Source organism: Capra hircus, chromosome 15, assembly GCF_001704415.2.
Source record: "Capra hircus breed San Clemente chromosome 15, ASM170441v1, whole genome shotgun sequence".
Classification (NCBI taxonomy): Eukaryota; Metazoa; Chordata; class Mammalia; order Artiodactyla; family Bovidae; genus Capra; species Capra hircus.
The window spans coordinates 64,586,981-64,603,980 of record NC_030822.1 but is presented as its reverse complement, the minus strand read 5'-3'; the positions used below and the strand labels follow the sequence as shown (position 1 = coordinate 64,603,980).

The following is a 17,000-nucleotide window of genomic DNA, read 5'->3' as shown; positions in this document are numbered from 1 at the left end:
CTTCACAAAGATGGTTTATCAAAGGGGCAGTGAGAGTTGTGCTCTTCTGCTGGTTTCCCTTCTGCTGGTAACCAATGAGCCATCCTGATATCAATTTTCTCTGTAACAATTCCCTCTTCTGATGGGGAAGACTCTTGCCACTTTGAAAAATACAATCTCCCACTTGTTACAAAACCTAATTAAGGGAGGGGATTTTACTTTAGGAAAAACTTGGGTTTGCCTTGCGGTAAGTAAAGTCCTCGGGATACTCCTATCTTCTGCGTAAAATAAATATAGAGAATTCCTTGGTCCGCCAGTGGTTAGGACTCTGCACTTTCCCTACTAAACGTCTGGCTTCAATCCCTGGTTGGTGAACAAAGATCCCACAAGAGGCACAGACCACGCCCCGCCCCCCGCCTCGCCCCGGGGAAAAAACCCCAGACAACAACGACAACAACAAAACAAAAGAAATAGAAAAAAATAATAAAGGAAAATAATGTTACAAAGTAACAAAGTTTTGCTTTCTCCAGCTGAAGATCCAAAATTAAGCAATGGGTTCCCCAAAAGCCAGAATAATCATAGTTAACAGTATTATCATTCTCTGGAAATATGTATAAGAAAGCAATACCACATAATGATTCCAGTCCAGACCCCACCTCTACCACTTTCCACGCAATCATGGACAAAAAAACATTAACTTCTTTGTATCTGAGCTATCTCATTAGTTAAAGAGTAGATAATAACATGTAATTTATGGAGTTTTGATGAAGGTTAATATAGCTAATTGTTCAGTCATTAATGTTTTCCATTCTTCTTCGTCCTCCTACTTAAGCAATTGAAAAATTATCTTAAGGGAAAAGCTAAACTGGATTGCTTAAAAATATTTTCATAAATTTCCTTTGTGCTTTGCGTGTATAAGTGAGAAAAACAGGCTCAGGTTACACATAAACCACGGGCCTCAGTCAGAAATGGCAGGAAACCAACCCAGCGCCACGTCAGGCGGCTTTTGCACAAGCGCCTCCGCCGCTCGGCGGCTCCAGCGCCAGGCCCCGCCCGACCCCGCCTCCGCTGCCGGCCAATGGCCGCCGGCCGTCGCGGTCCGAGGCTGCTATTGGAAGAGGCGGTGCAGCGGAAGGAGCTGAGTCGCGCCGCGCCGAGCCTGCCTGCCCTTCTAAGCCGGAGACAGAAGTCGGAGGTCATGCCTGTGTTAGCGGCTCTTCTGCGGCGCGGCGCGCGCGGGCGCGGCCTCCTGCTTCAGAGGCGGGTGCAGGTGAGAGGGGCTGGGACTCGCTTCCTGAGGCCTTGGCTGCGGCCGCGCGGCCGGAAGGAGCCCTCAGTGCCCGCCTCGGGAAGACCTCCGCCCCCGCCCCGAACCCTGCGCTCGCGTCCTGAAGCGCAGGCTCCTAGGCAGCGCTTCCATTCGCCGCGGCCCTGTCGGAGTGTAGACTTTGCTTTCTAGTGTCAAAGCGTGCATGTGTTTTGACGCGCAGAAAGGTCCGGGACTTGGTCTCGACCTTGCCTGACGGGTAGCGAAGTCCGGTAAAACTGCTTCCCAGCTGTTTTTGGAAACATATCTGTGAACGTTACTGTCAAGAGGTTTTAATTTGATGCCGTAGGTAGTCATTTTGGGCTTACAGAGTGATAATAAATCGATGTGTCAACTCGGAGCAACTTCAGACCTATTAGGGAAAATAAATAGCTTCTCGGTTTCTTGATGCGTAGCGCTTACGTACCAAGGGCGTCCAAAGCCTTGTTTCTGTTCTGGCTTGTTGTGCTTAGGAAACACAGGAGCGACAGTCTTGGAAGAATCTACTATTTTCCATCCATCAGAGCAAGCTAGCTCGCATCACAGGTTTAGGGTCTGGCAAAAGCCAAGGAGTAGGTCTAGAATTTCAGGGTGTGGTTGTGAGGCGTGACTTTTCTAGTTCGGTTGGAGCAGTAAAGTTTGAAATCTAGTTTTATTGTTAAGAGTTTCAGTTTGACTTAAGTCAATGAGGACCGTTTATATTTTTGTTATTGTCGTAGTTAGAGGTCTAGGACGATTGAAGTGGGGGGAAATCGCAAGAGACTGTGAAAGAATAAATATAGAACTTGTCAAATGCAGAGTGAGAATGGAGAACCAAGGGAAAAGGAAAAGTCTAAAATTAATCCTGGGTGACTGAGATAATAGAAGTCAGCATATCCTGAGTTTCAAACCAGAGTTTACTAGGTGAATTAGGTGAAAATAGGTACGTAAGTTTGTAAAAAAACAAGACATAAACGAAGTGCGGAACCTTCTTAATTTAGTTTAATTAACAGCTCAAAATCAAACACAAATGTTGCTGATGAGAAAAATGAAGATTATATAGAATGTGAGTTGCGGTGTTCATTTATTACTTAAGTGGTCATATACTGAAGCATGGAGATACAGTTTGTTTTAACAGGATTTTCAGTATTCCTTTGCCATTTTGTGGAATGAAGGGTAATCGCTAACCTATTAACTGGCTTTTTCTCGTTTGCCTTCGAAAACACACAGGCCTCCCTCAATCGGCAACAAACTTTTATGGACTTAGTCAGAGCTTTTTGCTTTCCAACTGGAATTGCTTTTTTCTTATGGTCAAAAGAGTAGTTCTCCTTGTCACCCTGGATGAAAGTGGATTTCATTTCCTGTATTTCTTCTTCTTGACCTTTCTTTATACTATATTTGACAATGTTAATAGGGCTTCCCTGGTAACTCTGTGGGACTACCCTGGTAGTTCAGTCCGTAAAGAATCTGCCTGCAATGCAGGAGACGTGGTGTTCAATCCCTGGGTCAGGAAGATCCCCTGGAGAAGGAAATGGCAACCCACTCCAGTATTCTTGACACTGTTGATTATTCCCTCCTTTAAACTCCTGTCTTGCTGTTTTGAACCAAGTTAATTTTCTTTTTTTTTTTAACCTTAAGCTTTTTATTTTGTATTGAGGTATAGCCAGTTAACAATGTTGTGGTAGTTTCAGGTGAAGAGTGAAGGAACTCAGCATTGCATAGAGGTGTATCCATTCTCACCCAAAGCCCACTCCATCCAGACTGGCACATAAGGTTGAGCAGAGTTCCATGTACTACACAATAGGTCTTTGTTGGTTATCCGTTTAAAATATAGCAGTATGTACATGACCTTCCCAAAGTCCCTATCTATCTTTTCCCGCCCTCCCCACAGAACTAAAATTTATTTTCTAAGTCTCTTGAGTCTCTTTCTGTTTTGTAAGTAACTTCATTTATATAGTTGTTTTTTTTTTTTTAGATTCCATGTATAAGGGATGCCATATGATATTTCTCCTTCTCTGACTTACTTTTAGGTCCATCCATGTTGCTGCAAATGGCATTATTTCATTCTTTTTAGTGGCTGAGTGATATTCCATTGTATATATGTACCACATCTTCTCTATCTCTTCCTTTGTTGACAGGCATTTAGGCTTCTTCCAGGTCTTGGCTATTGTAAACAGTGCTTCAATGAACATTGGGATACGTGTATCCTTTTGGATCATCAATTCCAGGAGTGGAATTGGAGGGGCATATGGTAGTTCTGTCTTTAGTTGTTTAAGGAACCTCCGTACTGTTCTCCATAGTGGCTGTACCAATTTACATTCTCACCAACAGCGGAAGGAGGAGTCCCTTCTCTCCATAACCTTTCCAACATTTGTTGTTTGTGGATTTTTTGATGATAGCCATTTTGACTTGTGTGAAGTGATATCTCATTGTAGTATTGATTTGCATTTCTCTAATAACTAGCAACGTTAAACATCTTTTCATGTGCCTATCTTTTTGTCCTCTTTGGATAAATGTTTATTCAGGTTGTCTCCAATTTTTTGAGTGGATTATGTTTTTTTATGCTATTTTTAAGCGTCCCAGGCTGTTTGTAAATTTTGGAGACTAATCCCTTAAAGGTCACGTCACTTGCACTTTTCGCCCAGTCTGTGGGTTGTATTTTCATTTTGTTTATTGTTTCCTTTGCTGTGCAGAAGCTTTTGAGGTTAAGTAGGTCCCATTTGTTTATTTTTGCTTTTTTCCCCCATTATTATGGGAGATGCATCAAAAAAGATGTTGCTGTGAGTTATATCAGACAGTCTGCCTATGTTTTCCTCTAGGGGTTTTACAGTGTCCAGTCTCACATTTAGGTCTCAGTCCATTTTGAGCTTATTTTTGTCTTTGGAGTTAAGAATGATCTAATTTCATTTTTTTACAAGTGACTGTCCAGTTTTCCCAGCATCATTTGTTGAAGAGATTCTTTCCGACATTGTGTAGAATTGGCTTTGTCATAGATAAATTGACCATAGATGCATGGGCTTATTTCTGGGTTTTCTATCCTATTCTGTTGAGCTATATTTCTATTTTTATGCCACTGCTATACTATTTTGATGACTTGTAGCTTTGCAGTATAGTCTGAAGTTAGGAGTCTGAGTCCTCCAGCTCCCTTTTTCTTTTTCAACATTGCTCTATTTGGGGTCTTTTATGTCTCCATACAAATTGTGAGACTTTTTTTCTAGTTCTGTGAAAAATGTCATTGGTAATTTGTTAGGGGTTTCATTGAAGCTGTAGATTGCCTTGGGCATTAGTCATTTTGACAATATTGATTTTTCCAGTCCACTAAAAAGGTATATATTTCCATCTGTGTATATCTTCTTTAATTTCTTTCATCAGCATCATATAGTTTTCAGAGTACAGGTCTTTTGTCTCCTTAGGTAGCTTTATTCCTAGGTATTTTATTCTTTTTGATGCAATGGTAAATGGAATTCTTCTTGAATTTCTCTTTCTGATCTTTTGTTGTTAGTGTATAGAAATGCAACGGTTTTCTGTGTATTAATTTTGTAACCTCCAATTACCAAATTCATTGACGAGTTGTAGTAGTTTTCTGGTGGCATCTTTAGGGTCTTCTGTGTATAGTATTCTATCGTCTGCACACAGTGACAGATTAACTTCTTTTCCAATTTGGATTCCCTTTACCTCTTTTTCTTCTCTGATTGCTCTACCTAGGATGTCCAAAATGATGTTGAATAAAAATGGTCCTTTTCATGTTTATCTTGTTCTTAGTCTTAGAGGGAATGTGTTCAGCTTTTCACCACTGAGGATGATGCTAGCTGTAGATTTGTCATGTCTGGCCTTTATTATGTTGAGGGATATAGCCTTTATGCCCACTTTCTGGAGAGTTTTTATCATAAATGGGTGATGAATTTTATCAGAAACTTTTTCTGCATCTACTGAATGATCATATGGTTTTCATTCGTCAATTTGTTGATGTGGTGTATCACATTTATTGATTTGGGGATGTTGAAAAATCCTTACATCTCTTGGATGGATAACGGAGATCATGATCTCTGATCATGGTGTATGATCTTTTTAATGTATTTTTGGATATGAATTGTTAGTATTTTGTTGAGGATTTTGGAATCTATGTTCATCAGTGGTCCTGTCCTGTAAATTTCTTTTTTGTGGTATCTTTGTCTGGTTTTGGGGGGATGGTGGCCTCATAAAATGAGTTTGGGAAGTTTTCCTTCCCTGCAACTTTTTGGAACAGTTTCAGAAGGATAGGTGTTAACTCTTCTCTAAATATTTGATAAAAATTCACCTGTCAAGCTGTAGGGTCCTAGACTTTTGTTTGTTGGGAGGTTTTTAATCATTGTTTGTCTCAATTTTAGTGCTTCTGATTGGCCTGTTTATATTTTCTGTTTCTTCCTGGTTCATCCTAGGGAGACTGTACCTTTCTAAGAATTTGTCCATTTCTTCCACGTGTCGGTTTTATTGGCATACAGTGTTCATAGTAGTCCCTTATGACCCTTGGTATTTCTGTGGAGTCAGCTGTAGCTTCATTTTCAATTTTACTGATTTGACTCCTCTCCCTTTTTTTTGGATGAGTCTGGCTAATGGTTTATAAATTTTCTTTATCTTTTCAAAGAACCAGCTTTTAGCTTTATTGATCTCTGAGATTGTTTTCTTTGTCTCTATTTCATTTAATTCTTCTCTGATCTTTATGATTTCCTTCTCTCTACTAACTTTATGTTTGTTCTTCTTTCTCTAGTTGTTTTAGGTATAAGGTTAGATTGTTTAGTTGATATTTATCTTGTTTCTTAAGGTAAGATTTTATTGCTCTAAACTTCCCTCTTGGAACTGCTTTAGCTGCATCCCATAAGTTTTGGACCATTGTGCTTTCATTTTCTTTCTTTTTTTTTTTTAGAAAGTCAGAACGATTTTATTTATAAAATGCTTCTTCAGTTTTCCTTTATTCAACATCAGGGAGGGCTGACTGTGCCAGACCTTGCGCTGGGCTCTGAGACCAATAGGGATACAAACATGAGAGTGTTTATGGCCTTACAGAGTTCATTGTATGGAAAGCTACATGTCATAGAGCATCCTAAAAATTTTGACACTTTGGGAGGTGTTGAAAAAACAAAGCAATGGCTCTAATTCAATTCTGTCTTTAAAGCACCAAAACCTTTTTTTTCTAGAAGTGAGATTTCAATATTATTTCCTCTACCCTCTTTTTGGAGGAAATAATTTGAATAGTCTTTAGAAATGTTAAGCAAATACCCCTTCATTCTTATAGAAAACTTGATATCATCTTTACTCTGAAGATACATTTTTTAACACTTGAGTTTTGTTTTTATTACATTGAAACAATCATATAACCTAGCAAGTCAAATAGCAAAGACCTTAGGACCTGTGCTTGGTTTCTTAGAAGCATCTATTTTCAGTTCATATTTGTCTCTTTTGGATCTCCTTTCCTATTTCCATGCTTATACTATTCTGTCTTAAAACAGAAATGATTAACTTCCTCTAAATCTCTCTCTCTTCCCAACTCCATCTGAAATTACCAACGTTTGGTTAAATTAGTTTCTAGGATTTACATTACTTCTTCCTGTTTAGTTACTAAGTTGTGTCTGACTTTTTGTGATCCCATGGACTATAGCCCATCAGGTTCCACTGTCCATGGGATTCTCCAGGCAAGAATACTGGAGTGGGTTGCCATTTCCTTCTCCTGCTTTCATTTTCATTTGTCTCTAGATTTTTTTGTTTTTCTTCTTCTTCTTTGATTTCTTCAGTGATCCAGTGGTTGTTTAGTAGCATACTGTTTAGCCACCAAGTGTTTGTGTTTCTTAGAGTTTTTTTCCTTGTTTAATCTCATAGTGTTGTTGTGATCAGAAAAGATGCTTGATATGATTTCAGTTTTCTTAAATTTACTAAGGCTTGCCTTGTGGCCCAGCATGTGGTCAATCCTTGAGAATGTTCCTTGTGCACTTGAGAAATGAGTAGTCTGCTGCTTTTGCATGGAATGCTCTATAAATATCAATTAAGTCTAATTCATCTAAAGTGTCAATTAAGGCCTCAATTTCCTTATTGATTTTCTGTTTGGATCATCTGTCCATTGATGAAATTGGGGTATTAGAGTCCACTCCATTATCATGTTACTGTCAGTTTGTGCCTTTATGTTTGTTTGTATTTGCCTTACATATTGAGGTGCTCCTATGTTGGGTGCTTATATATTTATAATTGTTATATCTTATTCTTAGATTGAACCCTTGATCATTATGTACTGTCCTTCTTTGTCTCTTATAGCAGTCTTTGTTTGAAAATCTATTTTGTTGGATATGAATGTTGCTGCTCTAGCTTTCTTATGATTTCCATTTGCATGAAATACTTTCTCCCATCCCCTTACTTTCAGTCTGAAAGTGTCCATAGGTTTGAGGTGGGTCTCTTGTAGAGAGCATATATATGGGTCTTATTTTTTTTATCCACCCAACTATGTCTTTTGGTTGGTGCATTTAATCCATTTACACTTAAGGTAATTATTGATGTGTATGATCCTACATACATAGGACTTCTCAGATGGCTCAGTCAGTAAAGAATCTGCCTGCAGGTTCTTTATGCGAGACCTGGGTTCTATCCCTGGGTAGGGAAAACTCCCTGGAAGAGGGCATGGCAACCCACTCCAGTATTTTTGCCTGGAGAATCCCCATGGACAAAGGAGCCTGGTGGGCTGCAGCCCATAGGGTCACAAAGTGTCAGACGAGACTGAGTGACTAAGCTCACATAGCACACGATCCTGTTCAGTTCAGTCATGTCTGACTCTGCAGCACCGTGGAATGTGCACGCCTGGCTTCCCTGTCCATCGCCAACTCCCAGAGCCTGCTCAAACTCTGGTCCATCGAGTCAGTGCTGCCATCCAACCATCTCATCCTCTGTTGTCCCTTTCTCCTCCTGCCTTCAGTCTTTCCCGGAATCAGGGTCTTTTCCAATGAGTCAGTTCTTCACATTAGGTGTCCAGAGTATTGGAGCTTCAGCTTCAGCATCAGTCCTTCCAGTGAGTGTTCAGGACTGATTTCCTTTAGGATTGACAGGATTGATCTCCTTGAAGTTCAAGGGACTCTCAAAAGTCTTTTCAAACACTGCAGTTCAAAAGCATCAATTTTTTGGCACTCAGCTTTCTTTATGGTCCAGCTCTCACATCCATACATGATTACTGGAAAAACCATAGCTTTGACTATATGGACCTTTGTTGGCAAAGTAATGTCTTTGCTTTTTAATATGTTGTCTAGGTTGGTCATAGCTTTTCTTCCAAGGAGCATGTATCTTTAATTAATTTCATGGCTACAGTCACTATCAGCAGTGATTTTGGAGCTCAAGAAAATAAAGTCTGTCACTGTTTCCATTGTTTCCTCATCTATTTGCCATGAAATGATGGGACAGAATGCCATGATCTTAATTTTTTGAATGTTGAGCTTTAAGCCAACTTTTTCACTCTCTTTCACTTTCATCAAGAGGCTCTTTAGTTCTTCTTTGCTTTCTGCCATTAAAGTGTTCATTTGTACATCTGAGGTTATTGATATTTCTCCTGGCAACCTTGATTCCAGCTTGTGCATCATCCAGCCTGGCATTTTGCACAGTGTACTCTGCATATACTTTAAAAAAGCAGGGTGACAATATACAGCCTTGACATAAACCTTTCCCAATTTGGAACCAGTCCATTGTTCCATGTCCAGTTCTAATTTTTGCTTCTTGACCTGCATACAGATTTCTCAGGAGGCAAGTAAGGTGGTCTGGTATTCGCATCTCTTGAAGAATCTTCCACAATTTGATGTGATCCACAAAGTCAAAGGCTTTAACCTAGTCAATAAAGGAGATGTAGATGTTTTTCTGAAACTCCCTTGCTTTTTCTATGATTCAGCGGATGTTGGCAATTTGATCTCTGGTTCCTCTGCCTTTCCTAAATCCAGCTTGAACATCTGGCATTTTTTGGATCATGTACTGTTGAAGTCTATCTTGGATAATTTTGAGCATGACTTTGCTGCCGTGTAAGATGAGTGCAATTGTGCTGTACTTTGAACGTTCTTTGGCATTCCCCATCTTTGGGACTGGAATGAAAATTGACTGTTTCTAGTCCTGTGACCACTGCTGAGTTTTCCACATTTTGCTGGCACATTGAGTGCAGCATTTTAACAGTATCATCTTTTAGGATTTGAAATAGTTTAGGTGGAATTCCATGACTTCCCCTAGCTTTGTTCTTAGTGATGCTTCCTAAGGCCCACTTGACTTTGCACTCTAGCTTGACTAGCTCTTGGTGAGTGATCACACAGTTGTGGTTATCTGGGTCATTAAGATCTTGTATAGTTCTTCTGTGTATTATTGCCACCTGTTTTTAAATTATCTTCTGCTTCTGTTAGGTCTATACACCATTTCTATCTTCTATATACCCATCGTTGCATCTTTGCATAAAATTTTTTCTTGGTATCTCTAATTTTCTTGATGAGAACTCGGGTCTTTCCCATTCGATTGTTTTCCTCTATTTCTTTGCATTGTTCACTTAGGAGTGCTTACTTGTCTCTCCTTGCTATTCTTTGGAACTCTGCAATCAGGTGGATATATCTTTACTTTTCTCTGTTTCCTTGCACTTCTCTTTTTTTCTCAGCTATTTGTAAAGCCTCCTCAGACAACCATTTTGCCTTTTTGCATTTCTTTTTTTGGGGTGGGTTTTGATCACTGCCTCTTGTATAAGTGTCAGGAACCTCATCCATAGTTCTTCAGGCACTCAGTCTATCAGATCTAATCCCTTGAATCTATTTGTCATTACTACTGTATAATCATAAGGGATTTGATTTAGGTCAGACCTTAATGACCTAGTGGTTTTCCCTACTTTCTTCAATTTAAATCTGAATTTTGCAAGAAGGATGATCTGAGCCATAGTCAGCTCCCAGTCTTGTTTTTGCTGACTGTATAGAGCTTCTCCATCTTCGACTACAAAGAATATAATCAATCTGAATTTGGTACTGACCATCTGGTGATGTCCATGTGTAGAGTCATCTCTTCTGTTGTTGGAAGAGGGTGTTTGCTATGACCAGCACGTTCTCTTGGCAAAACTCTGTTAGCCTTTGCCCTACTTCATTGTGTACTCCAAGTCCAAATTTGCCTGTTACCTTAGATATCTCTTGACTTTGTACTTTTGTATCCAGTCCCCTATGATGAGAAGGACATCTTTTTTTGCTGTTGTTATTTCTAGAAAATCTTGTAGGTTTTGGTGGAAGACCTTCAGCTTCTTCAGCATTAGTGGTTGGGGCATAGACCTGTATTACCGTGATATTGAATGGTTTGCCTTGGAAATGAACAGAGATCATTAAGTCATTTTTGAGATTGCACCCAAGTACTGCAGTTAGGACTCCTGTTGAATATGAGGGCTATTCCATTTCTTCTAGTGGGTTCTTGCCCACAGTAGTAGATATAATGGTCATCTGAATTAAATTCTCCCATTCTGGTCCATTTTAGTTCACTGATTCCTAAAATGTTGATGCTCACTGTTGCCATCTCCTGTTTGACCACTTCCAATTTACACTGATTCATGGACCCAGCATTCCAGGTTCCTATGCAATATTGTTCTTACAGCATTACACTTTACTTTCACCATCAGACACATCCACATCTAGGTATTGTTTCTGCTTTGGCTCAGCTTCTTCATTCTTTCTGGGGCTATTTCTCTGCTCTTTTCCAGTAGCATATTGGGCACCTACTAACCTGGGGAGTTCATCTATCAGTGTCCTATCTTTTTGCCTTTTTATACTGTTCATGGGGTTCTCAAGGCAAGAATGCTGTAGTGGGTTGCCATTCCCTTTTGCAGTGGACCACATTTTATCATATGTATGTATATGTAAGCCGTATATATCCATAATAGGGTGATACTGCTTGGGTTTGAAATCCCATGTCTGCACCTTGTTGGCTCTGGGACTCTGGGAAGGTTACTTGGCCTGCCAGTGCTTAAGTTTCTTTACCTGTAAAATAAGAATAGTGGTACCCACCCATTAGCTTGTTCTATATATAAAGCATGCTCCATATCCATCTGTTTGTATCCACGCCACTTGTGACCTCCCTAGCATTTGCCACATGAGCTCTTGCCCAGTCTCCTTCCCCTTTTTACTCCTGCTTCTACAGTCATTCTCTACACTTCAGCCAGAGTGATCTTTTTATAATAGTAAAGCCTTCAATGACTTCTTATTACACAGGCTAGAATCCAGATTCCTTCTCAGGCTCTATTTGGTCACTGCTTGCTTCTTTAGTCTCAGTCAGACTGTGTGTTCTCTTGAGTATGTGGCTCCCGGTACACTAGTCCACTTTTTCTACTTAGCATGTGTCAAGTTTGTTCCTAATGCAAGGCCTTTGTCCTAGTTCTTCCTAATGCCTCAGATGCTCTTTCCCTAGACTTTTCCCAGGCTGATTGTCTTAATACTCAATTTCTCAGCTCCAGTGACATCTCCAGAGAGCCCTTTTCTGAACATCCTATGTGAAACAAGCCCTGATTCTGTAACTCATTATCCCATTTTGTTGACTTCAGAATGTACTTACCCTACCTGAAATGTTTTTCAGAGGTGCTAGTAAGATCAGACTTTGTTTATTTGTTAAGTGTTTCTTGTCATCATTGGGATAAAAAAATAAAAGTAGTGTCTTCTTGAAACTCACATTCTGATAGGGAGAAAGTCAAGCTAATGAGGGAATTATATGTTTCAGAAAAATAGAGCATGCATAGGCGTGCTGCAGAAGCAAAGATTGAAGTGCCTGCCTGCATTGTCAGGGATAGTCTCTAGAGTGCTTGGAGCAGATGAGCTGTCCTTGGAAGATAATTGTGACATGCAAATAAAATTTAAGTGGCCATGTTCATTCATCATGTGTATTGATCCTACTATAGTTTTGCCATTCCTGGGATATTTAATGAGCTCTAGGCATTATGCCAAGTGACAAGGATATAGCGGTGAACCAGGAAGGAGAAACGCAGAAGAGAAGATTGCTCTCAGGAAGCTTGTATTATGTGGAGAGAGAATAAATATGTATACTTTATATTTACACAGTGTTGTAAATACAACAGTGTATTTACACAGAGGTGCTTTCAAGGAAATAATCATGTTGAAATAGAAGCTGACTTAAAAATAGTCAGGGAGAGATACTGTGCGGTTGTGTTGTTTGAGCCGAATCCTGAAGAACAAAACTGAACCAGGCAAGGCAAGCTGGAGAAGGACTGGTAACTGGTAGAGGCACACTGTAAAGAGCTTGAGGTGGAAATGGGTTCAGAACAAAGAGGAGGCTGGTGTGGCTGGCACAGAATAAGAGTGGTATGAATGGAAATTGCCGGGGTCCAGCCCCAGTGGATCCAGGGTGATTCAAAGGGGGAGACGGATAGGTGAGGAAAACTTATTTATTTAGTGATATAAGATTAGCTTAGGAAGAAATAGTATAGTAGGAAATTTAGACGGAGGAAAGGAGGCTGAATAACTTGGTTTATGGGGAAAACCAATAAAACCTTGAGACAAGAGGTTTGCACCATCTACATTAGGCCACCGGCATCCACTTGAATATTGAAGGGTGCCCCGCCTTAGGCTCCCTTTTGCGTGGGTCTTAGAAGCCAGGGCAAGTAAGTAGACGTGGTGAGCCTCCCCGCTCCAGATGGGAATTCAGCCAAAAAAGGGGAGAAAAGAACAACATGGGGAAGCCCAGCATCGGTGCAAGACTCCAAAAACTATTTTTCAAAATCAGCTTATATACCCCAAGTTGTACATAAAGAAATAATGGAATATGCAGAGTTATGCAGGGGCAGCAGTCCTGACCCTCATTGAGACCAGGCTTTCTTTTTGCATACCCTCCCGTATACAAAAGGTCTCAGGTGGTTTACATTATCTTCTGGCCAAGAGGCCTGTTCACATTTTTATGGCTCTCTTCCTGGATAATTGTCTATCAACCAGAAAACTCCTTTTCCCTAGAAGTGTTTTTTCTTTACTATGCATCACCCTCAAAGTACTAAATAAAATTACATTCCTGTAGAACAAAGGTGCAGTGGGTTATAACAAAGAAAGTACTGAACTCAAAGATCTACTGTTGCTAATACCAGGTCTACTACCTGTTTTTCTATATACCAACTATCTCTACAAATAAAAGATACGAAAATTTGGCAGCAAGTATTGGCTCAACAAATGAAACCTTTAATCAGTCCTATTCCAATGATTTTGACTCCTCGTAAGCCCCTACATTCCTAGGATGTTTTAAGCTTCCTGTGCCTCCCGCAGTCGGGAGGCCTCAAACAATCACATGCACAGCTGTATGAGTCCTGCAGGCAGGCTAGAAAGCCATCAGAGGGGTTTTTGGATTGAAACACCCTGTCAAATGCAGAAGACTAAAGCTCTGAGTTGACTTTTTCCAGAATGTGTCAGAAGAGTGGAAAAGCAGAGTACAAAGGCTGGCAGACTTTGGTTTTTGGGGGCACATGCTTAGGAAATACCAGGGGGAAGCCCTGAGATTTGACTCGCCTTGCCCATGAGATCTCTGCCACGTGACCTTGTCATGGGTGGGATTCCTCACGCTGGCTCCCGGCAGGAAATAAAATCAGGAGCCAGGTCATACCATCCAGCTCATCAGGAGCTCCAGATCCAAGAGCCAGGAGCTTGTAGGGTAAGAGATAAACTTTGGATATCATTCCAAGAGCAGTGGAAAGCCATCACAGGATTTTAACGAGGGGAATGATACAATCTGATTTATGTTTTGCGTGCATGTATGTGTGTGTGTGTTGATTTTGTTTTTTGGTCTTTACCATGCAGCTTATGGGATCCTAGTTCCCTTGGGATCTCCATTCCTTGATCAAGGATTGAACCTGAGCCACAGCAGTGAAAGTGCCAAATTCTAACCATTGGACCTCTAGGAAACCCCCTGATTTACCTTTTAAAAACTAGATGCACTGAAGAAGGGAAGTTGGGGATGCAGGAAATGAAGTAGAGACTGTTACAGTGGCAAGAAATGGTGGCTGTGCAGATGAAGTGAAGTGGAAGAATTTAGGTATATTTTAGACACAGTATTGACAATACCTGTGGTAGAATATCTCTGGGTATTAGGCAGAGATGGCCAGTGAGTCCTTAGATTTTTGGCTTAGCTCCTGGGCAGATTGTGATGTGATGTCCTGAGGTGGGAAATACTGGAAAGAAACTAGTGTTCTAGCGTGGCAATTGAGAGCCATGTGTTGGACAGCAAAATCAGGCTAGTGAAGTTGGCACTTGGATATATGAGTCTGGAGGGCAATTGAGTGGTGAAGGCTAGAGATAGAAATTTGGAAATCATCAGGACATAATTGCTGTTTAAAGCTGTGGGGCTAGATATGATTATGGAGACAGTGAAGTTTGAAAATTAAAAGGGGCCTGGAACAAAGCCCTGGGACATTCCAGCAGTTAGAGGTTCGAAAGGGAATGATAGGGAGGCTGAGAAAAATAACTAGAGAAATAAGAGGTGGACCACAAGATTGTGTTAAGATGGAAGCCAAGGAAAAGGGTTTGGATAATGGTTTATACACATTACCTCATTTCATTTTCACAACTACTTGTGCAAAGTATTTTAGAAAACCGAGGTTAACACTCAAGAATACTCAGTTTCTCAGTCTGTCGAAGGATGGGATAAGGGGAGGGGAGGGAGACTCAAGGGAGGGAACATCACTATGAACAAAGCTAATGGAGGTGATGGAATTCCAGCTGAGCTATTTCAAATCCTAAAAGATGATGCTGTTAAAGTGCTGCACTCAATGTGCCAGCAAATTTGGCAAACTCAGCAGTGGCCACAGGACTGGAAAAGGTCAGTTTTCATTCCAGTCCCAAAAAAGGGGAATGCCAAAGAATGCTCAAACTATCACACAATTGCACTCATCTCACACGATGGCAAAGTCATGCTCAAAATTATCCAAGATAGACTTCAACAGTACGTGAACTGAAAAATTGCAGATGTTCAAACTGGATTTAGAAAAGGCAGAGGAACCAGAGATCAAATTGCCAACATCCATTGGATCATAGAAAAAGCAAGAGAATTCCAGAAACACGTCTACTTCTGCTTTATTGACTATGCCAAAGCCTTTGATTGTGTAGATCACAACAAACTGTGGAAAATTCTTCAAGAGATGGAAATACCAGGTCGCCTCACCTGCCTCCTGAGAAATCTGTATGCAGGTCAAGAAGCAACAGTTATAACTGGACATGGAACAATGGACTGGTTCCAAATTGGGAAAGGAGTACATCAAGGCTTTATATTGTCACCCTGCTCTTTTAACTTATATGTAGAGTACATCATGCAAAATGCTGGGCTGGATGAAGCACAAGCTGGAATCAAGGTTGCTGCGAGAAATATCAATAACCTCAGATACACAGATGGCACCACCCTTATGGCAGAAAGTGAAGAGGAACTGAAGAGCCTTTTGATGAAAGTGAAAGAGGAAAGTGAAAAAGCTGGCTTAAAACTCAACATTCAGAAAACTAAGATCATGGCATTTGGTCCCATCACTTCATGGCAAATAGATGGGGAAACAATGGAAACAGTGACAGACTTTATTTTCTTGAGCTCCAAAATCACTGCAGATGGTGACTGCAGCCGTGAAACTAAAACTCTTGCTCCTTGGAAGAAAAGCTATGACAAATCTAGCCAGCATATTTAAAAGCAGAGACATTACTTTGCTGACAAAGATCTGTCTAGTCAAAGCTATGGTTTTTCCAGTAGTCATTTATGGATGTGAGAGTTGGAGTATAAAGAAAGCTGAATGTTGAAGAATTGATGCTTTTGAGCTGTGTTGTTGGAGAAGACTCTTGAGAGTCCCTTGGACTGCAAGGAGATCCAACCAGTCAATCCTAAAGAAAATCAGTCCTGCATATTCATTGGAAAGACTGATCCTGAAGCTAAAACTTCATTACTTTGGCCACCTGATGTGAAGAACTGACTCATTGGAAAAGACCCTGACGCTGGAAAAGATTGAAAGGAGAAGGAGAAGGGGACAACAGAGGATGAGATGGTTGGATGGCATCACCTACTCGATGGACATGAGTTTGAGCAAGCTCCAGGAGTTGGTGATGGACAGGGAAGCCTGGTGTGTTATAGTCTGTGGCATCACAAAGAGTCAGACATAACAGAGTGACTGAAGTGAGGGAGACTCAAGAGACTCACTCATATATATGTAATTGTGACTGATTTGCATTGTTATATGACAGTAACCAACACATGCTGCTGCTGCTGCTAAGTCGCTTCAGTCGTGTCCGACTCTGCGACCCCATAGACGGCAGCCCACGAGGCTCCCCCCATCCCTGGGATTCTCCAGGCAAGAACACTGGAGTGGGTTGCCATTTCCTTCTCCAGTGCATGAAAGTGAAAAGTGAAAGGAAAGTCGCTCAGGTGTCTCTGACTCTTAGCGACCCCATGGACTACAGCCTACCAGGCTCCTCTGTCTGTGGGATTTTCCAGGCAAGAGTACTGGAGTGAGGTGTCATTGCCTTCTCCAAACCAACACATAGCTTTAAGTAATTTTCTACCAATTAAAAAAAAAAAAAAGGAAAACTCAGCTGGTAGACCCAGGCTCTTAACCACTGTGGGTGTTTCCCAAAATAGAAAAGTTAGTCCCAGGTTGCCAAGAAGATGAGATGAACATAGAGAGGTCTTTATTGGATTTTGCTATCCAGATATTGTTAACCTTGCTTAAAGCCAACAGTAGGATAGATAAAAGCCAGATTGAGTGGTTTGAATA

The 17,000-nt window shown here is 40.7% G+C and overlaps 1 protein-coding gene across 1 annotated transcript in view; it reads left to right on the top strand.

The window, feature by feature from the left end:
- The window catches only part of ACAT1 (acetyl-CoA acetyltransferase 1), a 31,040-nt gene continuing 15,130 nt past the window's right edge, over positions 1,091-17,000 (top strand). Inside the window, exon 1 of the mRNA XM_018059840.1 lies at positions 1,091-1,249. Coding sequence (XP_017915329.1) covers positions 1,178-1,249 — 72 coding nt within the window. The 5' untranslated portion in view covers positions 1,091-1,177. The remainder of the gene's footprint in view (positions 1,250-17,000) is intronic.